The sequence below is a fragment of the Bacillus rossius genome, chromosome 14, assembly GCF_032445375.1.
Source record: "Bacillus rossius redtenbacheri isolate Brsri chromosome 14, Brsri_v3, whole genome shotgun sequence".
NCBI classification, from domain to species: domain Eukaryota; kingdom Metazoa; phylum Arthropoda; class Insecta; order Phasmatodea; family Bacillidae; genus Bacillus; species Bacillus rossius.
This window is the reverse complement of record NC_086341.1, coordinates 2378924-2403297: the sequence shown is the minus strand read 5'-3', so window position 1 is coordinate 2403297 and position 24374 is coordinate 2378924. Positions and strand designations below refer to the sequence as shown.

The 24374-nt window shown below is 43.1% G+C and overlaps 2 protein-coding genes across 2 annotated transcripts in view; both read right to left on the bottom strand.

The window, feature by feature from the left end:
* Positions 1-441: 441 nt before the first annotated feature.
* LOC134538915 (facilitated trehalose transporter Tret1-like) lies at positions 442-12205 on the bottom strand. Its single transcript, XM_063380527.1, has 5 exons — positions 11865-12205; positions 9446-9721; positions 7486-7794; positions 3311-3419; positions 442-1717 (listed from the first exon to the last, which is right to left on the bottom strand). Exons 1-5 carry the CDS (start codon positions 12195-12197, stop codon positions 1449-1451), a joined length of 1296 nt encoding a protein of 431 aa, XP_063236597.1. The 5' UTR covers positions 12198-12205; the 3' UTR covers positions 442-1448.
* Positions 12206-12971: 766 nt separating this feature from the next.
* The window catches only part of LOC134538993 (facilitated trehalose transporter Tret1-2 homolog), a 57089-nt gene continuing 45686 nt past the window's right edge, over positions 12972-24374 (bottom strand). The window contains exon 8 of the mRNA XM_063380655.1: positions 12972-13140. Within this exon, the coding sequence (XP_063236725.1) occupies positions 12972-13140 (169 nt within the window). The remainder of the gene's footprint in view (positions 13141-24374) is intronic.

Genomic DNA, 24374 nt, shown 5'->3' with positions numbered 1-24374 from the left:
ATCACTTGCTGCACCACACCACACTGACCACTGCTTCAGTGTCCATTACTTAAATGCAGAAGCGAGTTTTAGTTTATAAGCTAGTAAATGTTTTTATTGCCTGATTTTTTTTATTTTCCAAAGTCGCAGTGCTGACAAATTGTCTGAAAGCAAAATTAATATTTATCATATAATGAATACCGAAATTCCTACATAATAAAAAAAAATCTTGGGTACAATTCTCACGTGTAGGGGATTTTTGTGTATACATTAAAACTTTACCAGTTTCCAAATGTGTTAGGGTGCTTGAATAATATTAAATGTAAGACTTTAGAATTGCCTTAATCAAAAAAGACCTATGAGGCGAAGTTTTAACCACATTTTCACTAATTCTAGGCGCACACTTAAACAAATATTAGATCATTTATTTTTAAAATATGTTTATCATATAGGTATCACACATGGATATAAACATTTCTTTATTATACTTAAGATTACATTCATGATTAACAAAATCAACCATCGGTAATTTTGTGGCTCTGGTGTAACGTTACTTACAAACATGGTTATGATTCACATTCGAAAACACAATATATATATATATATTTTTTTTTCCATCTCAGTCACATATCAACAGAATCTTTGGCACGATTAAAGATGCAGCGTTATCTTTGTGACCGAATGAATGATTTAAGCATATAAAATGATAATAAATATCATCAGATCATCGTAGTGTTTTAAAGCACATAGAGCATACTCACAGTAGAATATCAAAGTTTCATTGTCCATGAGATATCTAACCTCCAAGTCAATGCCACAGTCGAAGATGACCATACTTTGAAACATCGATAGTGTCATAGTTCTGTATTTGTGTCCACAAATGGATTAATTAGTTTTATTGGGAGGGCTAAATGAACTTATGTTTTAATTCTGCCAAGTTAAAACCTGAAACACACGCACACATTAAGTGATTTCCTTGGTCACATAAACCCATTATAAAATAAATTTCTAAACGTTTTCAACCGAGGTGATAAATGTCTTCTGGTTTCGTGGGCGATCTTCAAAGAATCATTTTGGCATTTTTTTTAACCTTACAGACGGTTAATCTGAAATTTTCATCTCGTTGATAAATTATGACCTTTTTAGAGAAGGATCGCTTAGTTATTCCTAGAAGATCACAATCGACTAGCGTTTCCCAGTAGGTGCACTACTGTGCTGGTAACATGCATCCACCAGAGATCTTACTCGTCTACCCACGTGCTCTGAGATCTTGTAGCAGGAGTCTGTGAGGCTTCAAGCCGAGCACTCTGAGCAGGAGTGTGTGAGCATCAAGCCGAGCTCTTGTAGCAGGAGTGTGTGAGGCTTCAAGCCGAGCTCTTGTAGCAGGAGAGTCTGTGAGCCAGAAGTCTAACACTCTGAGCAGGAGTGTGTGAGCCCCAGCCGAGCACTCTGAGCAGGAGCGTGTGAGCTCAGCCCTCCAGCAGCTCCTGTATCTGCCGCAGGGTCCGGCCCTTGGTCTCCGGCAGCAGGCAGTACACGAACACCCCCGCCGCGGTGCAGCAGGCGGCGAAGGTCCAGAACACCACGTGGCTGCCGAACAGCTCCACGAGGCTGTTGAAGAAGAAGGTGACGAGGAAGCACAGCACCCAGCAGGTGGTGGCCGTCAGCGAAGCCGCCTTGCTCCTGACGATGGGCGCGAACAGCTCGGCCGAAACCGCCCACGCCAGCGGGCCGAATCCTGGAAAGAACGGAAGATCCCACTTGGAGTATTCCCTTAATTACAATGCCTCATTCACATCCTATTTACGATCAACTCCAGTTTGAGTTTTTTTGTTGTCAAAAGGCACCATAGACTACCACACAGTTATCTTTAATAGGCCATCACCAAGACAGATTTTAATGCCTGCTGACAGTTGTCTCTTTCAGGCACCTATATTGATTTCTTCGAAGTTGGTTACCTTGAATCACACCTTTTATCATATCTACAACGAGAGAAGATACTGTAATATTACAGCCATAGATATGAAAATTAATTAAAAGATTATAAGAATTTGCATATTGAATTTGCATTTGAATATTGTGCATCTCAGTACACAGGGAAACTCCTTTGGCAATTTAAAACTCGACTTGTATCTCTTTGGCCAAGAACCTTTTCTCTGTCCTTTTCGCGTCAGAAACGTCTCACAACAATGTTTTTCAAAGAATTTGCATTGAAATTTAGCTCTCATCGCGCTCAAAGAAGGTAAAAATCCAAGAGTTGAAGTATACCAACTAAATGAGACTAAAGATTACAGAGAATGCATATAAGCTGGAACAGTCAGGTCCAAGACAGTGAAGGGTAATGTGGCACATAATAATAATAATAATGTACCTGAAAAATGACTTTGGTTTTGTTGATCAATTTATATCTTTTATCAATGTATTCAGTTATCACAACTTGTTTTATTGTCATTATTTAAACCAACATACGACTGAAACAAACAATCCTTTCTCTCCCCATGTTGAAGATATAGATGTGATTGAAGGCAACAGAACGTATTAAAAAGTGTTTTAAGATCGCATTTCATTGTACAGATTTTTAAGACGGATTTATATTGAGATTATAGCGGGGTCTGAAATAATCTAGTACGACTCTAGGTTCTTAAACCGAGTCATTATCTGGGAAAGGCTCATACTGTCACCCTAGCATTATGCCCCCGTTCTTACGGCATCTTATCACAGATCACCCTGGGAAGCAGAAGTAGGTGATGATCAACTCAAGGTCAACATTGAGTTATTTTAACTACTTAAGTCAACAAATTTACAACTGATTTATGAGGCATAACACTAAGAATATAGAAATAAATTTAAGCTGATTTGACAGATAGAGAGCTAAAGGTAAATTTCAAAAGCCCGAATATTATTATTGTGATGAAAAATCAAAATATAAATTTTGATACTGTTCGGGTATTTTAGATCAAATGTTAACTATTTGCGGAGTTAAAAGTTAAGATCTTGTTTTAAGAAACTAGTTAGAATTAATTTAGGTAACCTAGATGTATGAAATAATTATATTACATGTTATTTATCATAAGATCAGCCAATTCTTACAAATATTTGGATTGTAATGATAAAACTAAGACATCTTTCGATGATATTTTATAAACTTATATACATATATATAAATCTACACCACCTTATGTGTAAAAGAGTCACTAACCGCTATGTTTTGTGTTTTATGTGATGATTAAGATATTCTAGGTCTTCGCAGATTTAATATAGTTGTTTCATTATTATGTGGCTTCTATAATTACCTTTGAACTAGTATAAACTATTCATATATTCGACTTACCTATTGAGTATACAATGATGTATAAAACCAAAGACAGCGTGGGGACAAATCCATAGCTGGAGGCGTCTGTGCCTGTATTCGTAATGTAGAAGAATGCCCCGAGTACAACCTGAAATTTTTTTTAAAGAAATGAAGAACAGAACATTGTAGTCCTTTCATGAAATGAGGTACAAATGTGATAGTAGTCGTTTCATGAAATGAGATACAGATGTGATAGTAGTGCTTTCATGAAATGATGAGTGTTACATGACTAATGTTACCACCTTGTAACTAAACGCACTCAAATAATCACATTCCAAATATTTAATCCACCATTAGAACACTAACTTTCTTACAGCCAACAAAAAACAAGAATGCAATACCAAAGACAAAATAAATGGTAGTGCCGGAATAAGAATAATTATTGTCTCAGCAGAAGCACTAGGAAAACATTTGAAATCTGTCATTAAAAGTGTTCTTTTATCAAAGCTTGCTCATAGATCCTCTGTTTGTTGTGATAAAGTGGTATGGGGAATTCTAGAGAAAATCGTCATAATTATTTAAACACCTTCGAAAAACAAGAACTACATGAAGCTAGTCACCGAACAAAACTAAGTTTCCCTGGAGCTAACCTCATTCTCAGTTTCTCAATATACACATACTTAGTTTGCCTAGGATAAATATGATTACGATGCACAATTACACATAATAATCAGGCTGAATCACAAATATGATCTTATTTGGTTTTTAGGATCACTGTTGTATTCAATCAGAGTGTGGTGTCCTTTTTGTTACTCAATGTTACGAATTATATTTGAAAAAGTAAATAAATACCAAATGAATTCAATCAAGGAAAGATTCCTGCTGTCGACTAAAGTCAAAATTAAGCTACGACCAGCTGAGCCACCTTATGACATAAATTCTAGAGAATGTCCATTAAATAATGTCCCAGTTTCAATGACATACTATAACAAATTAATTTAGAATATTTACAACAATCATATATTAGATTTAGAGTAAACATTTTTTTAAAAATGTTCAATACATGCACGCATCTACCGTAAGTCAAATTCTCCCCGAACTTTGGTTGACACGTCCAGAGTAATGGAAGCTATAGCATCTTAGATTCTGTGTCTCAACTCAGGAAAATTATTTTGTAGCGGCGGAACGTACACACGATCTTTTATAAAACCCCAAATGAAAAAAAAAATTGTGGCTTATGTCAGGTGAATGTGGAAGCCAGCGAAAAAGAGCTCTGTCGTCTCGACCATTACAACCAACTCAAAAGTCAGGGACTTGGAAGTTTAACCACTCTCGTACAAAGAGAGTCCAATGGGGAGGGCTGCAATTAGAGGGAGCCGGTAATCCCCACAGACGACAACCCTGAGACCCCGGGGGCTGGGAGGGGGGAAAGGGGTGCTCACCAGGGAACCGGAAATCCCCACGGACGACCACCCTGAGACCCCAGGGGCTGGAAGGGGGGAAAGGGGTGCTCACCAAAGAGACGGTCATCCCCACGGACGACCACCCTGAGACCCCGGGGGCTGGGAGGGGGGAAAGGGGTGCTCACCAGGGAACCGGTAATCCCCACGGACGACCACCCAGAGACCCCGGGGGCTGGGAGGGGGGAAAGGGGTGCTCACCAGGGAACCGGTAATCCCCACGGACGACCACCCAGAGACCCCGGGGGCTGGGAGGGGGGAAAGGGGCGCTCACCAGGGAACCGGTAATCCCCACGGACGACCACCCTGAGACCCCGGGGGCTGGGAGGGGGGAAAGGGGCGCTCACCAGGGAACCGGTAATCCCCACGGACGACCACCCTGAGACCCCGGGGGCTGGGAGGGGGGAAAGGGGTGCTCACCAGGGAACCGGTAATCCCCACGGACGACCACCCTGAGACCCCGGGGGCTGGAAGGGGGGAAAGGGGCGCTCACCAGGGAACCGGTAATCCCCACGGATGACCACCCTGAGACCCCAGGGGCTGGGAGGGGGGAAAGGGGTGCTCACCAAAGAGACGGTCATCCCCACGGACGACCACCCTGAGACCCCGGGGGCTGGGAGGGGGGAAAGGGGTGCTCACCAGGGAACCGGTAATCCCCACGGACGACCACCCTGAGACCCCGGGGGCTGGGAGGGTGGAAAGGGGCGCTCACCAGGGAACCGGTAATCCCCACGGACGACCACCCTGAGACCCCGGGGGCTGGGAGGGGGGAAAGGGGTGCTCACCAGGGAACCGGTAATCCCCACGGACGACCACCCTGAGACCCCGGGGGCTGGGAGGGGGGAAAGGGGCGCTCACCAGGGAACCGGTAATCCCCACGGACGACCACCCTGAGACCCCGTGGGCTGGGAGGGGGGAAAGGGGCGCTCACCAGGGAACCGGTAATCCCACGGACGACCACCCTGAGACCCCGGGGGCTGGGAGGGGGGAAAGGGGTGCTCACCAGGGAACCGGTAATCCCCACGGACGACCACCCTGAGACCCCGGGAGCTGGGAGGGGGGAAAGGGGCGCTCACCAGGGAACCGGTAATCCCCACGGACGACCACCCTGAGACCCCGGGGGCTGGGAGGGGGGAAAGGGGCGCTCACCAGGGAACCGGTAATCCCCACGGACGACCACCCTGAGACCCCGGGGGCTGGGAGGGGGGAAAGGGGCGCTCACCAGGGAACCGGTAATCCCCACGGACGACCACCCTGAGACCCCGGGGGCTGGGAGGGGGGAAAGGGGTGCTAACCAGGGAACTGGTAATCCCCACGGACGACCACCCTGTGACCCCAGGGGCTGGGAGGGGGGAAAGGGGTGCTCACCAAAGAGACGGTCATCCCCACGGACGACCACCCTGAGACCCCGGGGGCTGGGAGGGGGGAAAGGGGTGCTCACCAGGGAACCGGTAATCCCCACGGACGACCACCCTGAGACCCCGGGGGCTGGGAGGGGGGAAAGGGGTGCTAACCAGGGAACCGGTAATCTCCACGGACGACCACCCTGTGACCCCAGGGGCTGGGAGTGGGGAAAGGGGTGCTCACCAAAGAGACGGTCATCCCCACGGACGACCACCCTGAGACCCCGGGGGCTGGGAGGGGGGAAAGGGGTGCTCACCAGGGAACCGGTAATCCCCACGGACGACCACCCTGTGACCCCAGGGGCTGGGAGGGGGGAAAGGGGTGCTCACCAAAGAGACGGTCATCCCCACGGACGACCACCCTGAGACCCCGGGGGCTGGGAGGGGGGAAAGGGGTGCTCACCAGGGAACCGGTAATCCCCACGGACGACCACCCTGAGACCCCGGGGGCTGGGAGGGGGGAAAGGGGTGCTAACCAGGGAACCGGTAATCCCCACGGACGACCACCCTGAGACCCCGGGGGCTGGGAGGGGGGTAAGGGGTGCTCACCAAAGAGACGGTCATCCCCACGGACGACCACCCTGAGACCCCGGGGGCTGGGAGGGGGGAAAGGGGTGCTCACCAAAGAGACGGTCATCCCCACGGACGACCACCCTGAGACCCCGGGGGCTGGGAGGGGGGAAAGGGGTGCTCACCAAAGAGACGGTCATCCCCACGGACGACCACCCTGAGACCCCGGGGGCTGGGAGGGGGGAAAGGGGTGCTCACCAAAGAGACGGTCATCCCCACGGACGACCACCCTGAGACCCCGGGGGCTGGGAGGGGGGAAAGGGGTGCTCACCAAAGAGACGGTCATCCCCACGGACGACCACCCTGAGACCCCGGGGGCTGGGAGGGGGGAAAGGGGTGCTCACCAGGGAACCGGTAATCCCCACGGACGACCACCCTGAGACCCCAGGGGCTGGGAGGGGGGTAAGGGGTGCTCACCAAAGAGACGGTCATCCCCACGGACGACCACCCTGAGACCCCTGGGGCTGGGAGGGGGGAAAGGGGTGCTCACCAAAGAGACGGTCATCCCCATGGACGACCACCCTGAGACCCCGGGGTCTGGGAGGGGGGAAAGGGGTGCTCACCAAAGAGACGGTCATCCCCACGGACGACAACCCTGAGACCCTGGGGGCTGGGAGGGGGGAAAGGGGTGCTCACCAAAGAGACGGTCATCCCCACGGACGACCACCCTGAGACCCCGGGGGCTGGGAGGGGGGAAAGGGGTGCTCACCATAGAGACGGTCATCCCCACTGACGACAACCCTGAGACCCCGTGGGCTGGGAGGGGGAAAGGGGCACTCACCAGGGAGACGGTCATCCCCACGGACGACAGCAGCAGCAGCACCCTGCGGCCGGAGCGGTCCACGATGAGAGGAGTGACCAAGGAGGCCGCCAGCATGACGGAGCCCACCACGATGGTGGCGACGCTGGGGCTGAGCGCGCTCACGCTCATGCCGAGGATCTTCTGCGCGAAGAACAGCACGGCGTTGATGCCGCTGAGCTGCTGGAAGGTCACCAGGCCCTGGGAGACCAGGAGAGCCCTGATGGTGGCTCGGTTGGCGACCAGGTCCCTCACCGAGGACTCCTGCTTCAGCATCGCCGCCACCTCGCTCTGGCGGCACACAGGCGAAACACAATCAACACATTGTTGCTCTCTCGCTTCGTACTTCAACATCATAGGATTAATATGAATCATGATGCACAATTACTCAAACCAATCAAGCTGAAACAAAAATATATTCTTTGTTGGTTTTTAGGGTCACTGTTTTATTTTATCAGAGTCTGACGCCCTTTTTTTGTCGCTCATTGTTACGAAAGATGTTAAAAAAAGGTAAGCAATCCATTGAAAATACCAAATGAATTAAATAGAGGTTTAATTCCTGCTGTTAACCAAAGTCAAAATTAAGCTGCAACCGGCTGTAGCCACCTTATGATAAAGGATACATTCTCATGTTGAATAATTTCGTCGATAGTGAGGTCATAAAGAGACAAGAGCAAGGTCAGAGCAATAAGTAATTTAATAAGAGATTTTTAAAAATGATGTTTGGAATTTTTTCCCGATTTTCCAGCTATGTAATTACAAATTTCCAAGATTGTGGTCAATATATATTCATCGGCTTACTGGAAGCTGATAGTAGAGGAATTTAATCATTTAGGACTTTACAACTTATTTTATTGAAATTAACATTTTAAATGTAAAATACATTTTTTGGCCTCGAACTAGTATGGAACTAGTCAGGAATTGAACGAATAAATCAGTATATAAGTTGCAGATTTTTAAAATAAATTTTGGAATTTATTTTCGAATTTCTAGCTAAATAATTACGAATTTCCAAGATGGTGGTCAAGACGGCAGACAATATTGCAGGTGCCCTGACAATATATGATTCCTGCACTCTTGTAGGTTAAAACTAAACCGAATTTGCAGTAGCACCTCTAGCACACAAAAACAATATGTTGGATCCAAATGGCGGTCTCCAGCAGACGAAAAAATGACGAATGATGTCATATTAGCTTGTGATATGTATAACTTGAAATTAGTTGCGGGAGGTTAGTATGCCTGTGGCTTTCATGAAGAAGGATCTGTCGCCATTTTTATTTTTGTGCTCTCTAGGTATTAACCGAGGAATTCGAGCTCTATAATGTAAGTTAGTATTTTATTTAAAAGTTTTATTTAAATTCTATTAAGTTTTTCAAAAATTTTAATTCCTCCCCAATATTTCCTGATAATAATTATGAATTTTCAAGATGGTGGCCATAATAATAATTCCACCAGTGACATCATAATTCAAAATATCTTTAAACAAAATGGCGGGTGTGAAATTCAAAATGGTGGAATATAATATTGCAGAATCCAAATTGGCGTAACCAAGAATGCGGCCGGGGTTAAGGTCAAGATAAAGGTCACCCGAGGTGGCCGCCATAACATCGCAATCCAAGATGGCGATCGACTACTCTGGCTCCTCCTGGGGAACCCTGTGCCAGTATCGTCTATTATATACTATACTATCTTACCTTTGTTAGACACCAAATCTTTGGTCACTTATTTGCTTAGGTTCGATGCTGTGTGAAACAATATATTTAGCTCACTTCCATTTAATATACCAAACGTTTAATAGTATTGAAAGGCGAACATTTCTGTAGGAAGTTTCATGTGTCTATATCCTCGATTGAGGGAAGAAAAGTATTCTGCAAAGTTTCGTGGTGGGATGTTTTTGGGATGCCGTGTACGACTTGTACCCCGGGCGAGTGGGCAGAAGTACCTCCATGTCCCGGAACTCGTCGCCGCCGGTAGAGTCATCCCTCTTGCCGCGCAGCCAGAGGAAGGCGCGCCTGGCCTCCGCCCTCCTGCCGCGCCTCAGCAGCTGGTACGGTGAGTCGGGGATGAAGAGCGACCCCACGAGCAGCAGCGCCGGTATGGCGGCCGAGGCGACCGCCAGCGCCACGTAGCTGGACCACGGACCCACCACGTACTGGTACAGGAAGCCGGCGGTGGACATGAGCTGAGCCATGGAGCCCAGCGCGCCGCGCACCTTCACCTGCGAGCACGCACGTCACCGTCCTCGTTAGGACAGGACACAATTCCCCGTGCATCCACCACGAGTGCAACATAAACTATGACTACAATGTAGTAAACCATAAAGTAAATAGAGATCTCCCTATGCAAGTAAGACAGATAGTGAGATTAATGCAGCAAGATCACCCGAGATATCTCCCCAATGTAGGTGTAGCAGATGGTGAGCTGAATGCAGAATGTTAACATGAGAGATCTCCCCGACCTAGGTGTAGCAGATGGTGAGCTGAATTCAGAATGTTAACATGAGAGATCTCCCCGACCTAGGTGTAGAAGATGGTGAGCTGAATGCAGAATGTAAACATGAGAGATCTCCCCGACCTAGGTGTAGAAGATGGTGAGCTAAATGCAGAATGTTAACATGAGAGATCTCCCCGACGTAGGTGTAGAAGATGGTGAGCTAAATTCAGAATGTTAACATGAGAGATCTCCCCGACCTAGGTGTAGAAGATGGTGAGCTGAATGCAGAATGTTAACATGAGAGATCTCCCCGACATAGGTGTAGAAGATGGTGAGCTGAATGCAGAATGTTAACATGAGAGATCTCCCCGACCTAGGTGTAGAAGATGGTGAGCTAAATGCAGAATGTTAACATGAGAGATCTCCCCGACCTAGGTGTAGAAGATGGTGAGCTAAATGCAGAATGTTAACATGAGAGATCTCCCCGACCTAGGTGTAGAAGATGGTGAGCTAAATGCAGAATGTTAACATGAGAGATCTCCCCGACATAGGTGTAGAAGATGGTGAGCTGAATGCAGAATGTTAACATGAGAGATCTCCCCGACCTAGGTGTAGAAGATGGTGAGCTGAATGCAGAATGTTAACAAGAGAGATCTCCCCGACATAGGTGTAGAAGATGGTGAGCTGAATGCAGAATGTTAACATGAGAGATCTCCCCGACATAGGTGTAGAAGATGGTGAGCTGAATGCAGAATGTTAACATGAGAGATCTCCCCGACGTAGGTGTAGAAGATGGTGAGCTAAATTCAGAATGTTAACATGAGAGATCTCCCCGACATAGGTGTAGAAGATGGTGAGCTGAATGCAGAATGTTAACATGAGAGATCTCCCCGACGTAGGTGTAGAAGATGGTGAGCTAAATGCAGAATGTTAACATGAGAGATCTTCCCGACGTAGGTGTAGAAGATGGTGAGCTAAATTCAGAATGTTAACATGAGAGATCTCCCCGACATAGGTGTAGAAGATGGTGAGCTGAATGCAGAATGTTAACATGAGAGATCTCCCCGACGTAGGTGTAGAAGATGGTGAGCTGAATGCCACGATATAACCATGTACCCCACCTAAATCGGCTTACTACAGTGTAGTAAACAATGAAGTAAAATCTTTCTGATATTACGATGCTCCAGCAACAGCATTGGCAACAAAACCTTTACCTCCAGAATCACTATAAAATCGTTATCTTCATAAGAATTGTGCTGTAAGCACTATACTGAGGATCCAAGTAGTGGGCGACGATTATATAAGAATGTAGCCAACTGTGATTAATAAGACATTGCCAAAAATAGGTTCAAGTTACCAAGTGAGTTATTGCGTTGGTACTGCTTGGGTGATTATAAATTTTAATGGAACAACGAAAAGAACTTGATTTGAGCACTATAGGTAAACTGAATGCAGCAGGTTAACCTGAGAGATCTTGCCGATTTAGGTGGGGCAGATGGTGAACTTCATGCAGTAGAATCACCTGAGAGATCTCCCCGATGTAGGTGGGGCAGATTGTGAACTCCATGCCGCAGAATCGCTTGAGATATCTCCCCGATGTAGGTGGGACAGATGGGGAACTGAATGTAGAAGACTCACCTGAGATATCTCCCCGATGTAGGTGGAGCAGATGGTTAACTGAATGTAGCAGGTACACCTGAGATATCTCCCCGATGTAGGTGGGGCAGATGGTTAACTGAATGTAGCAGACCCACCTGAGAGATCTCCCCGATTTAGGTGAGGCAGATGGGGAACTGAATGCAGAAGACCCACCTGAGAGATCTCCCCGATGTAGGTGGGGCAGATGGTTAACTGAATGTAGCAAGTACACCTGAGATATCTCCCCGATGTTGGTGGGACAGATGGGGAACTGAATGCAAAAGACCCACCTGAGAGATCTCCCCGATGTAGGTGGGGCAGATCGTGAAGGAGATGCCGTTGGCGATCCCGAGGACGAGTCTGGCGGCGTACAGGACCTCGGCGGAGCGCGCGGCGGCGATCGCGCCCCAGCCGCCCAGGTACAGCGCCGCCGTGCAGGTGAGGGTGACCTTGTGCCCCAGCCAGCCCGCCAGCAGTCCCGTCGGCAGAGGGCTGAGGGCCGCTCCCAAGGGCGTCAGCGCGCTCACCCACGCCTCCTCGGCATCCGTCAGCTCGATGTAGTGGCTGCTCTCCAGCAGGGGCAGCGTCGGCGACGTCCATCCCAGGGCGCAGCCGGCGCTCATGTAGCCCAGGCTCGCTGCGGACAAACACTTCCCGGTCACACGCCAGACTTGGTGTCTTGGATTCCAACTCTAGCTCCCAGAGTAGTCGACATAGAGTGTCACCATCTTTAGTTCCACCTCTCGCTTCCAGAGGATGCCACACTTAAAATTAGACGCCATCAACACTGGTAACGTCTTGGAGCTCAGGATGCAGCCTATTGTCTGGTTAGCTGAGGGAGGCAGAGGGCCGAGATAGTGTCTAAGCTGGGACGGGTAGCCTCAGCCTCTGGACATAGCTGAATCTCCAACACCTCTCATGTTTCGCGTGAACGGCGTATATCCCGTATCCACGCCCGTTGGGGCCCCAGGCCGGCAGGGCCTATCGACTAAGAGGGCTGGGTTACCAAACCAAAAAGAGGAAGCAATTCTCCATACAGTTTACATTCTGTCATCAGTCTCGACTTTGGAAAGCAACTTCGGTACAATTGAACTACTACAACCCTTCACCAATCACCGAAGACAGCTTCTACTTCCACATGTGCACGTCTCTTCCTAGTCATTCAAAGGCACAAAACCTATGTAAACAACACAGTATTACTTTAAAAAACTAAAAAAAAATACTATTCGTTATTTAACGATACATATTAAGGTAATTTGTAAGGTGAGTGTGAGATGTGTTGCCTCGCCGGCTCTCTCGGAGCGCTTGCAACGCGCTTCCGCTCCGGAGAAGGGTCTGGGACGTGTGCTGGATCTCGGCGGAGGAACCGTCAGGACCCTCGCACCGCTGATGGGAGACTAGGGGACGTTACCAATGAGCGCTGCGACCCACTGCGGCCAGACGGAGCCTGCCTCCTCCTTCCCCGCGGACACCTGTTGCTTCTCCAGCACCATTCTCTCGCACACGTCTCGCTCGGAGCTCCAAGTCATGTGCTCCCAGCTCTCGAGGTACGCGCGGGGCAGAGTGCTGGCGCGCCACTCCAAGCGGCTCTTATAAACCACTCAGATAAGCACCGGTCGAGTGGCTCTCCGCCGCCGGATGGCCACGCGGGGTCCGCGCAAGTCCCAGATACCCTAGTAGTTGATCTCGGAGGTGTTTGGTCACTGACGCAATCCTCAAGGATTACTTCGATGCCGATAAGATATGTCCGAGTAAATTTCCACCGTTCAAGACACTCCCACCAATTATTCTAGTTAAGGTATTTAGACCGTGGGGTCCACGCAATTCCCAGATAGCCTAATAATTGGTCTCGAAGGTGTTTGGTCGCTCGACGTAGTCCTCAAGGATTACTTCGATGCCGATGAGATATGTCCGAGTAAATTTCCACCGTTCAAGACACTCCCACCAATTATTCTAGTTAAGGTATTTAGACCGTGGGGTCCGCGCAATTTCCAGATAGCCTAATAATTGGTCTCGAAGGCGTTTGGTCGTTGACGTAGTCCTCAAGGATTACTTCGATGCCGATAAGATATGTCCGAGTAAATTTCAACCGTTCAAAACACTCCCACCAATAATTCTAGTTAGGGTATTTAGACCGTGGGGTCCACGCAATTCCCAAATAGCCTAATAATTGGTCTCGAAGGTGTTTGGTCGCTCGACATAGTCCTCGAGGATTACTTCGATGCCGATAAGATATGTCCGAGTAAATTTCCACCGTTCAAAACACTCCCACCAATAATTCTAGTTAGGGTATTTAGACCGTGGGGTCCGCGCAATTCCCAGATAGCCTAATAATTGGTCTCGAAGGCGTTTGGTCGTTGACGTAGTCCTCAAGGATTACTTCGATGCCGATAAGATATGTCCGAGTAAATTTCAACCGTTCAAAACACTCCCACCAATAATTCTAGTTAGGGTATTTAGACCGTGGGGTCCGCGCAATTCCCAAATAGCCTAATAATTGGTCTCGAAGGCGTTTGGTCGTTGACATAGTCCTCAAGGATTACTTCGATGCCGATAAGATATGTCCGAGTAAATTTCAACCGTTCAAAACACTCCCACCAATAATTCTAGTTAGGGTATTTAGACCGTGGGGTCCGCGCAATTCCCAGATAGCCTAATAATTGGTCTCGAAGGCGTTTGGTCGTTGACATAGTCCTTAAGGATTACTTCGATGCCGATAAGATATGTCCTAGTAAATTTACACCGTTCAAGACACTCCCACCAATTATTCTAGTTAATGTATTTAGACCGTGGGGTCCGCGCAATTCCCAGATAGCCTAATAATTGGTTTCGAAGGCGTTTGGTCGTTGACGTAGTCCTCAAGGATTACTTCGATGCCGATAAGATATGTCCGAGTAAATTTCCACCGTTCAAGACACTCCCACCAATTATTCTAGTTAGGGTATTTAGACCGTGGGGTCCGCGCAATTCCCAGATAGCCTAATAATTGGTCTCGAAGGCGTTTGGTCGTTGACATAGTCCTTAAGGATTACTTCGATGCCGATAAGATATGTCCTAGTAAATTTACACCATTCAAGACACTCCCACCAATTATTCTAGTTAAGGTATTTAGACCGTGGGGTCCGCGCAATTCCCAGATAGCCTAATAATTGGTTTCGAAGGCGTTTGGTCGTTGACGTAGTCCTCAAGGATTACTTCGATGCCGATAAGATATGTCCGAGTAAATTTCCACCGTTCAAGACACTCCCACCAATTATTCTAGTTAATGTATTTAGACCGTGGAGTCCGCACAATTCCCAGATAGCCTAATAATTGGTTTCGAAGGTGTTTGGTCGCTGACGTAGCCCTCAAGGATTACTTTGATGCCGATAAGATATGTCCGAGTAAATTTCCACCGTTCAAGACACTCCCGCCAATTTTATTCTAGTTAAGGTATTCAGACCTACCTACATCTGTACCTGGGAGGCATGAGACATTATGTCCACTTTTGAGCAGACTTGTACATCGTTAGACTTCTTTCCAGCGGCGAACAACAGTAAGATCTACGTTATGTAAATTTTTTACATATTCTGGGTAGAACATAGTTGAGTAATAAGTGAGGTACACTTTAAATTTCTTTAAACTGATCTCATAATTTTTTTTGTAACGTAGTTTCTTATGCCTCTAAGGTATAATATATACATATGACCTGGATCCGAATCCTATTTGGGCATACTAGGAGTTTTATTTTTCCCTTTAGCTTTTTCGTGAACATCTCTTCTTCAGATATTCCTTTTCGTCTTCCTTATTTTAGTTGTTCTAGGGGTCTCTGTCTTTATGCTTTATATATTTCTCTTTAGTGTCTCGAACAATTAATTCCCATTTCAATGTTAATTTCTCCTTTATAATCATAACTCGTAAAATTTAAAGAATATATTAATATATGTATTATATCACTCCAATAATTTTCAGGTCGGTAGCAGGTTCCACAAAATATTGATCTATCTAGTCATATTTATTTTGTCACTTATATACTTTCTTCTTGTTCTCTTTAATCTGTTTTCGTAAATGTTAATTTTCTTCCCCCTTTATCTTCATTTTTCATTCATAATGTCTCAGTCGTACGTTCTTTAAATGATTCATGCAATGGAGAGTTTTGGTCTAACACAATTTCTTGGACTTGCAGTTTGTCGGAGAGAACAGTTGTTGCATTGCAGGGCTCTGCGGGCATTGTTTATCAAATAACTTGGGTTTAACTGGCTAAGCCACGTCGCATTTGTATTGTGTACCGACGTTTCGCTCTACATTCCAGAAAGCATCTTCAGGATTCAGAACAAACTGAGAATTGGAAGGTAGAAGGTCTATATTCCACACATACTTGGTGAATCAGCCTCGTGCAAGCATTGCTGACTGCAACGGGGGTATAGTCACAACACGGATACCGTAGACCCCGGGACCAGTGATAGACTAGGACCTCGGACCGTGGAGTCCCTGGGAGAACCAGGCGGCGCATTTCCGATCCTTATCTCCAGTGTGGTCACGTGAAGCTAGTGTAGTGACGATGTCTTTGGTAAGAAGGGTAGTGTGTTTGCTATCATCATTTGTTAAATTGAATGAAAGGGATGGCTGTTTGAATTTAGTTACTATCGCCAGGGGTCTTCTTTATGTGACAAATCACGAGAGTCTTTCTCCCATTGGCCCTGGTGTCAGCCAATCAGAGGAGGACTCTCCTGCCATTGGCTTCTGTATCTGACAAGTCAAGTATTGCCTCGTCTGAATGTCTGCTGTTGGCCAGTCTTGAGTTGTACTCTGTGTGACTTATCTTGCATTCATTGAGCGAACCGTTGCTAAACCCCTTTTCCCATTGACAAACTGAATGAAAGACAGTAACAAAGAAATGAAACACATTAAAATACAAATAAACAATAGACAAAACAAGTACTACAAATACATAGATGGAACTATGAGCGATAATAGATTAGAACTTGCGTCTCTCGATGCAAGGATAATTATCCGTAACTATCCGTAGATGATCCACATGAGTGGGTAGACTGCAATGTCATCTTCTGCTTGGGAAAAAAAAAATATTTTGTGACATAAACTATGAACGATAATTTTAAAGCTAAAGAAAAGGCCATCCAGACTGTTGAATTTTGGGCCTCTCTCTGAATAATGTTGTTTTTTAATTTTATAAGCCGTAACTTATGTCGTGGATACGCAATTATAATGTTTAAGGTCAAATGTGTTGCTATTTCCAGGTTCTAAGTTGGGGCCACACACTCCAAGCAGATGTCTTTGGCGAACATGGATGCTACGGCGCTGCGATATGTGGTAGCGCGAAGTCTTCAGTTCATGAGCATCACGTTTGGTGTCCAGATTGTTCAGAGCCTTTTAAGCCCTTCGGACAATGACGACGCCATAAACCGTCAAGTTTCCTTACCGAGACACAGCGATGCATTATCTCACTCAACCATCAATAAGCTTTTTACTATCTATGCTGAAAAACAAAATAACAGGTTCATAAAAGTATGTCAAGGTATTGCGTGGCAAACGGTTATCATTTTCAACCCCTCTGTTACGAACGTATAGTTCCAGGCGTAGATAAGGGTACTTAAATTCTGTTTGGAAATCTGATGTTTATTGCGTATGACGTAGCTCACCTGAAAGCGTGACGTAACAGAATCAGAGTTGTGGTGTAGTCGCTATCAATAACAGAGATAAGAAACAGTGGCGATCCAATGGATCTTTTAAAAAAAAAACCACCTGATATTGATAAGATAAAATCTACTCCAGGCCACCTACGCAGTCGGTTAAGTTGGAAGATTTTAAGGTACTAATCGTACCTAAATCGTTTGAAGAAAATTGTTTTTAAGAATTTATCTTTACATACATTTTTGTTTTTTGACGTGACAACGTCTAATAAATCGATGAACGCCGGCTGCACGCACGAAAAAGTGTCCCACTACGGATGTCCCACTACGGATTTGTTATGTTTGCTCATTGTACGCATGCGTGGCATCTCTCTTCCATTCGATCGGAACTACCATCGATTTGACTTTTAAATCATATTTTCGTCGTTTGAATTATTAATATTATGTAATTTAACGATCGTCCACCGATTTTCAGCACAATCGGTACGGTTATTTAAAAGTAATGTTGAAAATTCAAATACGTTTTGAACCAACAATGGTGTTTTACAGTTACACATAATTCAAATTACACCCGGGATCTTTTGCACAATGTTTTAAAAAATATTGTAACACATTATAAATAAGTTTGGTGTATTTGGGATGCGTATTTGTTATAAAATCGTGTTAATATTATACCCCTACCGTGAACAAAGTTTTTATAAAGATATATGTAACATTTGAAACTATATTACCCTAGTATGGTCTCGTGAGCGTGTGGTTAGCGTACCTAACTCTTAAACTAAAGGTTGACGGTTCGAAACCCGGCAGTTGCGAGAGTTTGTTTTGTACTTGTAAAAATAAATATGGCGCACGCAACATTTCAAAAGTAATAAATATATTTGAATTAATGAATGCAAATAAAAGTAAATTTATTGATTCAATCGCACATTTCATTTCACTCTATTGTATCCATACAAAATAGTGATAATTCAATAAAAATGATTCAATTTTATTCATAAAAGTATGCAGAGGTAGATTTTATCATGCAAAAGATTGAACAATTAAAAAAAAATTCTTCCTCAAAGAATATAATATTTTTAATGCCTAAATGGTTTGGTTGCGAAAATCTATTACGGCTCAGTCTCAGGCCGAATATGATATTTCCTTTTCTTCTGGATCAATCATTTCATCAATGTTTTGTTATGACGTCACGTTAAACTATCGTCCGTAAACCGACTTTACAGACAACCAATTTTTTTATCTAAAACTTTTTTTTTATCTGTACTGTGATTTTTTTTTTCAATTGGTGTTTTTGAATTCAAAGTCCAAAAATTTGTCTAATAACTTTTCGAGACGCCAAATTGTGTTGAAATATCTTTGAAGGAGGTAAATTAATTTTTTGTTTCCAAAATTTTGGACTCCTTTTTTTCCCCCACCGTCCAAAACCGTGCCGTCTCCCACCCCTCGCTGGAATGAGGCTGAGCCCGCCACTGATAAGCCAGGGACTCCTGCAGGCTTGCTGCTCCGTGAAGTGAGTTGTGATAAGCCGGGCTCGATAGCGCTTATCAGGACTCCGGCGGGGGAGGCGCCTCCGGGCAGAGCGAGGAACCGACAGGCGCCGTTTGCATTCCAAACATTTTGACGTGAATACGTCTTTAAAATTGCTTCCATAGTGGGAGGCAATAAAAAAAAAAGGGGGGGGGGGTGTTTGTCTGTAAAGTCGGTTTACGGACGATAGTTTAACGTGACAACGTCATAACAAAACATTGATGAAATGATTGCATACTTTTATGAATAAAATTGAATCATTTTTATTGAACTATCACTATTTTGTATGGATACAAAGAAGGAGCGAAATGAAATCTACAATTTAATTGATAAATTTACTTTTATTTGCACTCATTAATTCAAATATGTTTATTACTTTAACGAACAGATTATTTTAACTATAACTTTTATTCATGTTTGCTATTTAACTTCTTTCAATCTGTGTTATTCTGTTAAGGATAGGACGATGATAGGAAAAGTAGGAAACGAATGGGAGTGTTTCAAGTTTAATGTGCCTCGAAAACGTCAAATCGATGGTTGTTCCAATCGAGTGGAAGAGAGATAGATGCGGCGTAAGCGTACAATGAGCCTAACGGGACACAGCGTAACGGACAATGTGCGTAACGGGACACTTTTTCGTGCGTGCAGCCGGCGTTCATCGATTTATTAGACGTTGTCACGTAAAAAAAACAAACTAAAGAAATCAGGGGAAAACAGTTTGGTGTTGCAGCTACATATCTACCACCTACATCCAAAATTTAATTACACCACCGGGCAGCTAAAGGATCAAATAATTCGTTACGCTAAGCGAGGACTGTGACGCATCGCGCGCGGTGGAGGGGGAAGCGCCGCCATTTTGAGGTCATTGTTTTCTGCGTTTCGAGATTTCCATTCAGTATAACTTTTGACTCGGAGAAGCTACGACGTTCGTTTCAGTTTCAATCGTCAGCTCTCGTCAAAATCTATCGATTGCATGTATAAAACATTAGTGTAAAATAGTTACAGTGAATATATATGGTGTTAAAATAAAAATAATTTAATCAAAAATATATAATGTCGGTCTATACGCGTCAAACAGCGTATTCACGTACAACACACTGCCATGTCCATGACACAGCTACACACCATTTTTTTTTGTGTCATAACCATTTTAATTTTTAAACTTCTAATATCAATCCCTGCTCTTAATATTGACTAGCTGCTACAAATTAATTTCTCTGTGAAGTCATTGGCGTTTAGAGTTTGATTAATTATAGGGGACGACTAAATCCGTAAATCATACGGTTAATATACACTATGTTATGGTTATTGAAAATCTCCTAATGTGTTATTTCTGTCTTAGGCAAGGACAATTTATAGTTTAGAGGCTGATAAAAAAAAATAGAATTCCGAAAGCTGTGTTTTTGAACACTACAGACCTTTTTCTATTTACAACTCACTATAGCGTATGAAAATTCTTACTCGTTCTGAGAAACTAATGTTTATAGGTGAAGTCGTGTGTTAATGTAAGAATATAAATAGCGCTATGTTAACTATGTTTGTATCTGTTTTGCTACTGCTTGTGTCAAGTGTGGTATTTTATTAATAATGATACTAGTTCTGTACGCTGAGTGGAAAAAGGTTAATATTCCATATATACATGTTTGGAGAAAAATAGGAAAAACTGATTTGTACGAAAACTACAGTTTGGATCAAAAACTTCACTATTGAGCAACTGCAGGTGTAGTAGTATACAGCAAAAGTACACAATTTTTGAGTCCATAGTCAAAGTAAGTAAAGAAATACGAATAATTTAAAGTGCTGGAATGTTATCCTTCTTCCACTAATCAACAAACAGTCAAAAAAAGTAATAATAAATAATGTTTGCAACCCAAAATCATAAGAAATAATGCATTAAAGACAAAATATTAATGTACTTAACATAATAAATCTATTTTTGCACACATTTGAGGCAATTAATAGTCATACCTATATAATATTTTGACAGCTGTGATGATTTAAGAAAAACTTTCTTCAAGGCAAAATAATATTTTATTATACTGAATAAAATTTAAAAAAAATATACTGGCACACAAAATAAAGAGAAACGAACACTATTTGACAAAGAAAATGCACCTGGAATCTATCCAATTAAATATTCAGCATCATTTTCAACAATGGCCTACCACTGCAATATTATCCTTCTTACACTAAATGGATAGAGTATAATACATACTACAAAATGGCTATCTCAGTTTCATTTCGCCATTTTGTGGAATATTATCCTTTTTCCACTCAGCTGCAGATATGAAGACGGGTTAATTTGGGTAGCCTGCGCAGTAACGCGTTGTTCAATATTGTTCAATATTCATTGGAGTTGGAAAACCAATAAGAGTAAAAAGCAGTCTGGCCTCAAACGTAACGTACTGACATTAAAAATCCCTGTAATTTAAAAACAGTTTCGGCTACGCTATATTCCTAGAGATCTCTGGATCTAGAGATCCTGATCTCAGGATCAACTTGCCGCTAGTATCAAGTAAATAAAATGGCAGCGATAACAATCAGGACAATATCTCGTAGAAAACAGTCTCGGCTACGCTAAAAATAGAACAACATAAACTTACGTCACTATATTTACATTACAAGTGGAACATTTCAGAAAGTTCAATTTTAACGAATTTTATAGCGTGCTGACTAAGGAATGTAAGAATTTTTGTTTGTTCTTAAACCCCTGTTTGTACACCCTGTGCAGCTAATGGTTGGTCGTATTAACTTTAATTTAAGACGAAAGTCATAGATAATATTTAGAAAATTTACAATAAATAAAAATCGAATTTAATAGTCACATGGTACACTAAATAATATATTTTTTTATTTTCAATCTTAGAGTATTTAAACCCTTCCAGCCAGAGTTCGTCTTATCAAAATTTGCTGCAGACAAATGTTTTAGATAATAATTAGAATATTTGCCAAACAATTTGAAAAAAAAAATCGTAACTCACTTATCAGGCACTCTATTAAACCCAAAACAATTTAATGTAACTCTTCTAAATATTATCTAAAACTTTGGACTGAAACAAATTTTGATAAGACAAACCATTACCGCAAATGATTGCAAAAATCATGAGTTAAAATTTAAAAAAAATAATGAAAATTCCATGCCATGTACACTAACGAATATGTTCACATTTATTTTATACCTTCTAAATATTATCTTTATATACTTTATAAACTTTTCTCTAAAGTAGACTTTATATAACCAATCACTACTGTAAAAGGTGGAAATAACAAGAGTTGACGGCCAAAAAAATTAAATGTCCTTTATTAAGCATACTATAAAGTTCGTTATTGTATCAATCCTAAATATTTTCCGAAACTTTTGGCTGAAACAAGTTTTAATGAGATGAACTATTACTGCAAGGGATTGAAAATAAAACAGGTTTTTAAATAAAACAAATTTACTTAATACATGCAATATCAAATTCATTGAAACTAATTTTATAACTTCTAAATATTATCTTAAAACTTAAATTTTATACGACCACGTAAGAAATTAACTATAGAGTTTTAAGATTTAAAAAAAAATTATTTAGGCCCAGTACATTATTAAGCAAAGTATGATATTAAATCTAAGTTGTACAATCCTGAATGCATTGAATTAAAAATATTCAAAACTTTTTTTCTGCGTGAAAAATAATTAAATTTTTTGATCAAACATTTTGGAATTTTGGGGAACATACAGTCTCAGAATTTCCCAGAATGTTCCATAATAAATAGGTACATTGATATCTATGTACGCCTGTATGCAGTGTTGAAATGACTATGGGAATTATAACTGGGGCCCAAAGGGCCGCCAGCTAAAACCTTCATTTATGTAGGTTGTTAAATTGTTACGAGAGCGAGAGACGAGACCGCGACGCGCGCCAGGTTCGGAGCCGGCTGGCGGCCCCACACGGCCACTGGAGTAACGCGCCGTCCACTGACGTGAGGCGTGCCACGTGTGCCTGGCCGGATCACAAGGGTCCTCGTTACCCATTTCCCCCTTCGCTCCGTGAGTACCGTCCCGCCTCGGGATATTGTCACCCTTAGTGGCCTGGGAGGCCGCCGCGCGGAGTGGCGTGAATAAGCGTCGCTGTTCTGGATGTTTCGGGCGTCGGGTTTTTCCCGGGATGACGCGGCACGTCATAGCCGCTCTCGTCGGTTAGAGAAGGACGCCACAGGTATTTCAGCAGCGACGCCGGCCTCCGTGGGAGTTCCAGAGTGGAGTGAAGTGCGACATCGACGAAGAGGGTGAGAGACCCCCTCGAGAGTGGCGCGACGCGGAGCGATGGGACCGTGAGAGTGCGACTGAGTGGTGCGAGACTGTGTGTGTGGACAGGCGCGAGCCAATGTCGAGCCTAGCTCCAGCGAGGAGTGCGAACTGTGGAACTTGACAGACATAGAGTGACTTGCGAACACACATTTTTAATTACGATTATTTATTAGTATTGCAAATATTAGTAATTGAATTGTATGAATGTTAATTGGGCTATATATTACGAACCCAGTTCTCCCCACATTATTCGTAACACTATAAGGAAATTTTTCGGTGTCTTAGTTGTTATTAAAAAAAAAATCGGTAGTCTGTAAAGTCGGTTTACGGACGATAGTTTAACGTGACAACGTCATAACAAAACATTAGTGATTAAAATTGAATCATTTTTATTTTAATAATAAAATAATAAATACTTGAAATTATACTAGTAATCAGGTTTGATTAAATGCAAGAATAATTAACCTTTATTAACGAAATTGTTGTTGTAATAAGCAATGAAAATCACATTAACGTTTCACTTCACTTTATAAACAGTCGAGTGGAAGAGAGATAGATGCGGCGCAAGCGTACAATGAGCGTAACGGAACAATGTGCGTAACGGGACAGAGCGTAACGGAACAATGTGTGTAACGGGACACTTTTTCGTGCGTGCAGCCGGAGTTCATCGATTTATTAGACGTTGTTACGTCAATAACTTTTATATTATGTGACTTTGATTTCTTTTGTACTCAGTTTACTGTCTCACTTTTATATACAAAACAATTTTTGAAGACTTTAGGAAGAACTATAAATAGAAATAAAAGTAATCATATATTAAATTTAATAACTTAATTAAAATATTATCCATAACTTCAAAATATTTAATTTTATGAAGGACAAATAATTACTTCAGATCGTTTATTTAACGCAGTAAATGTTCACTTGTATGTCAAAGTTTATGAGCTATAACATAATGTTAGAGGTAATTGTATTTAAACCATTAGAATAACTTAAATAACTTAAAGTCAGCCAACAGAAATAAAATTCCAAAACATGGAACATATAAAAATATCACTTTCCACGCACAAACATATATATATATATATATATATATATATATATATATATATAACTTAGCTCTTTAATATACCAGGTTTTGCAAATATTTGTTTAAACCCATGTTAACGCTTATACGAGTTCAGTGTTAATTCAGTGCAAATATTTTCTAGTTAGAATATCAACAGCATTTTTATCATATCTTTACGTTTTGTTTTACGCGCAAAATCTTCATATCTCAAGTGTTTTGTTTTGAATCTCACAAAGTGATTGAACGCTGTCGGAAAATGGACACGTCACACAATTATCAAACA

Excerpts from the sequence above, each read along its gene's own strand:
- LOC134538915 (XM_063380527.1), bottom strand. The coding sequence starts at position 12,197 with ATGAGCGCCGGCTGCGCCCTGGGATGGACGTCGCCGACGCTGCCCCTG. Across the intron at positions 9,722-11,864 it reads ACATCGGGGAGATCTCTCAG|GTGAAGGTGCGCGGCGCGCT; the intron begins GTGGGTCTTTTG and ends GCGTGCTCGCAG. Across the intron at positions 1,718-3,310 it reads CATCATTGTATACTCAATAG|GATTCGGCCCGCTGGCGTGG; the intron begins GTAAGTCGAATA and ends CGTTCTTTCCAG.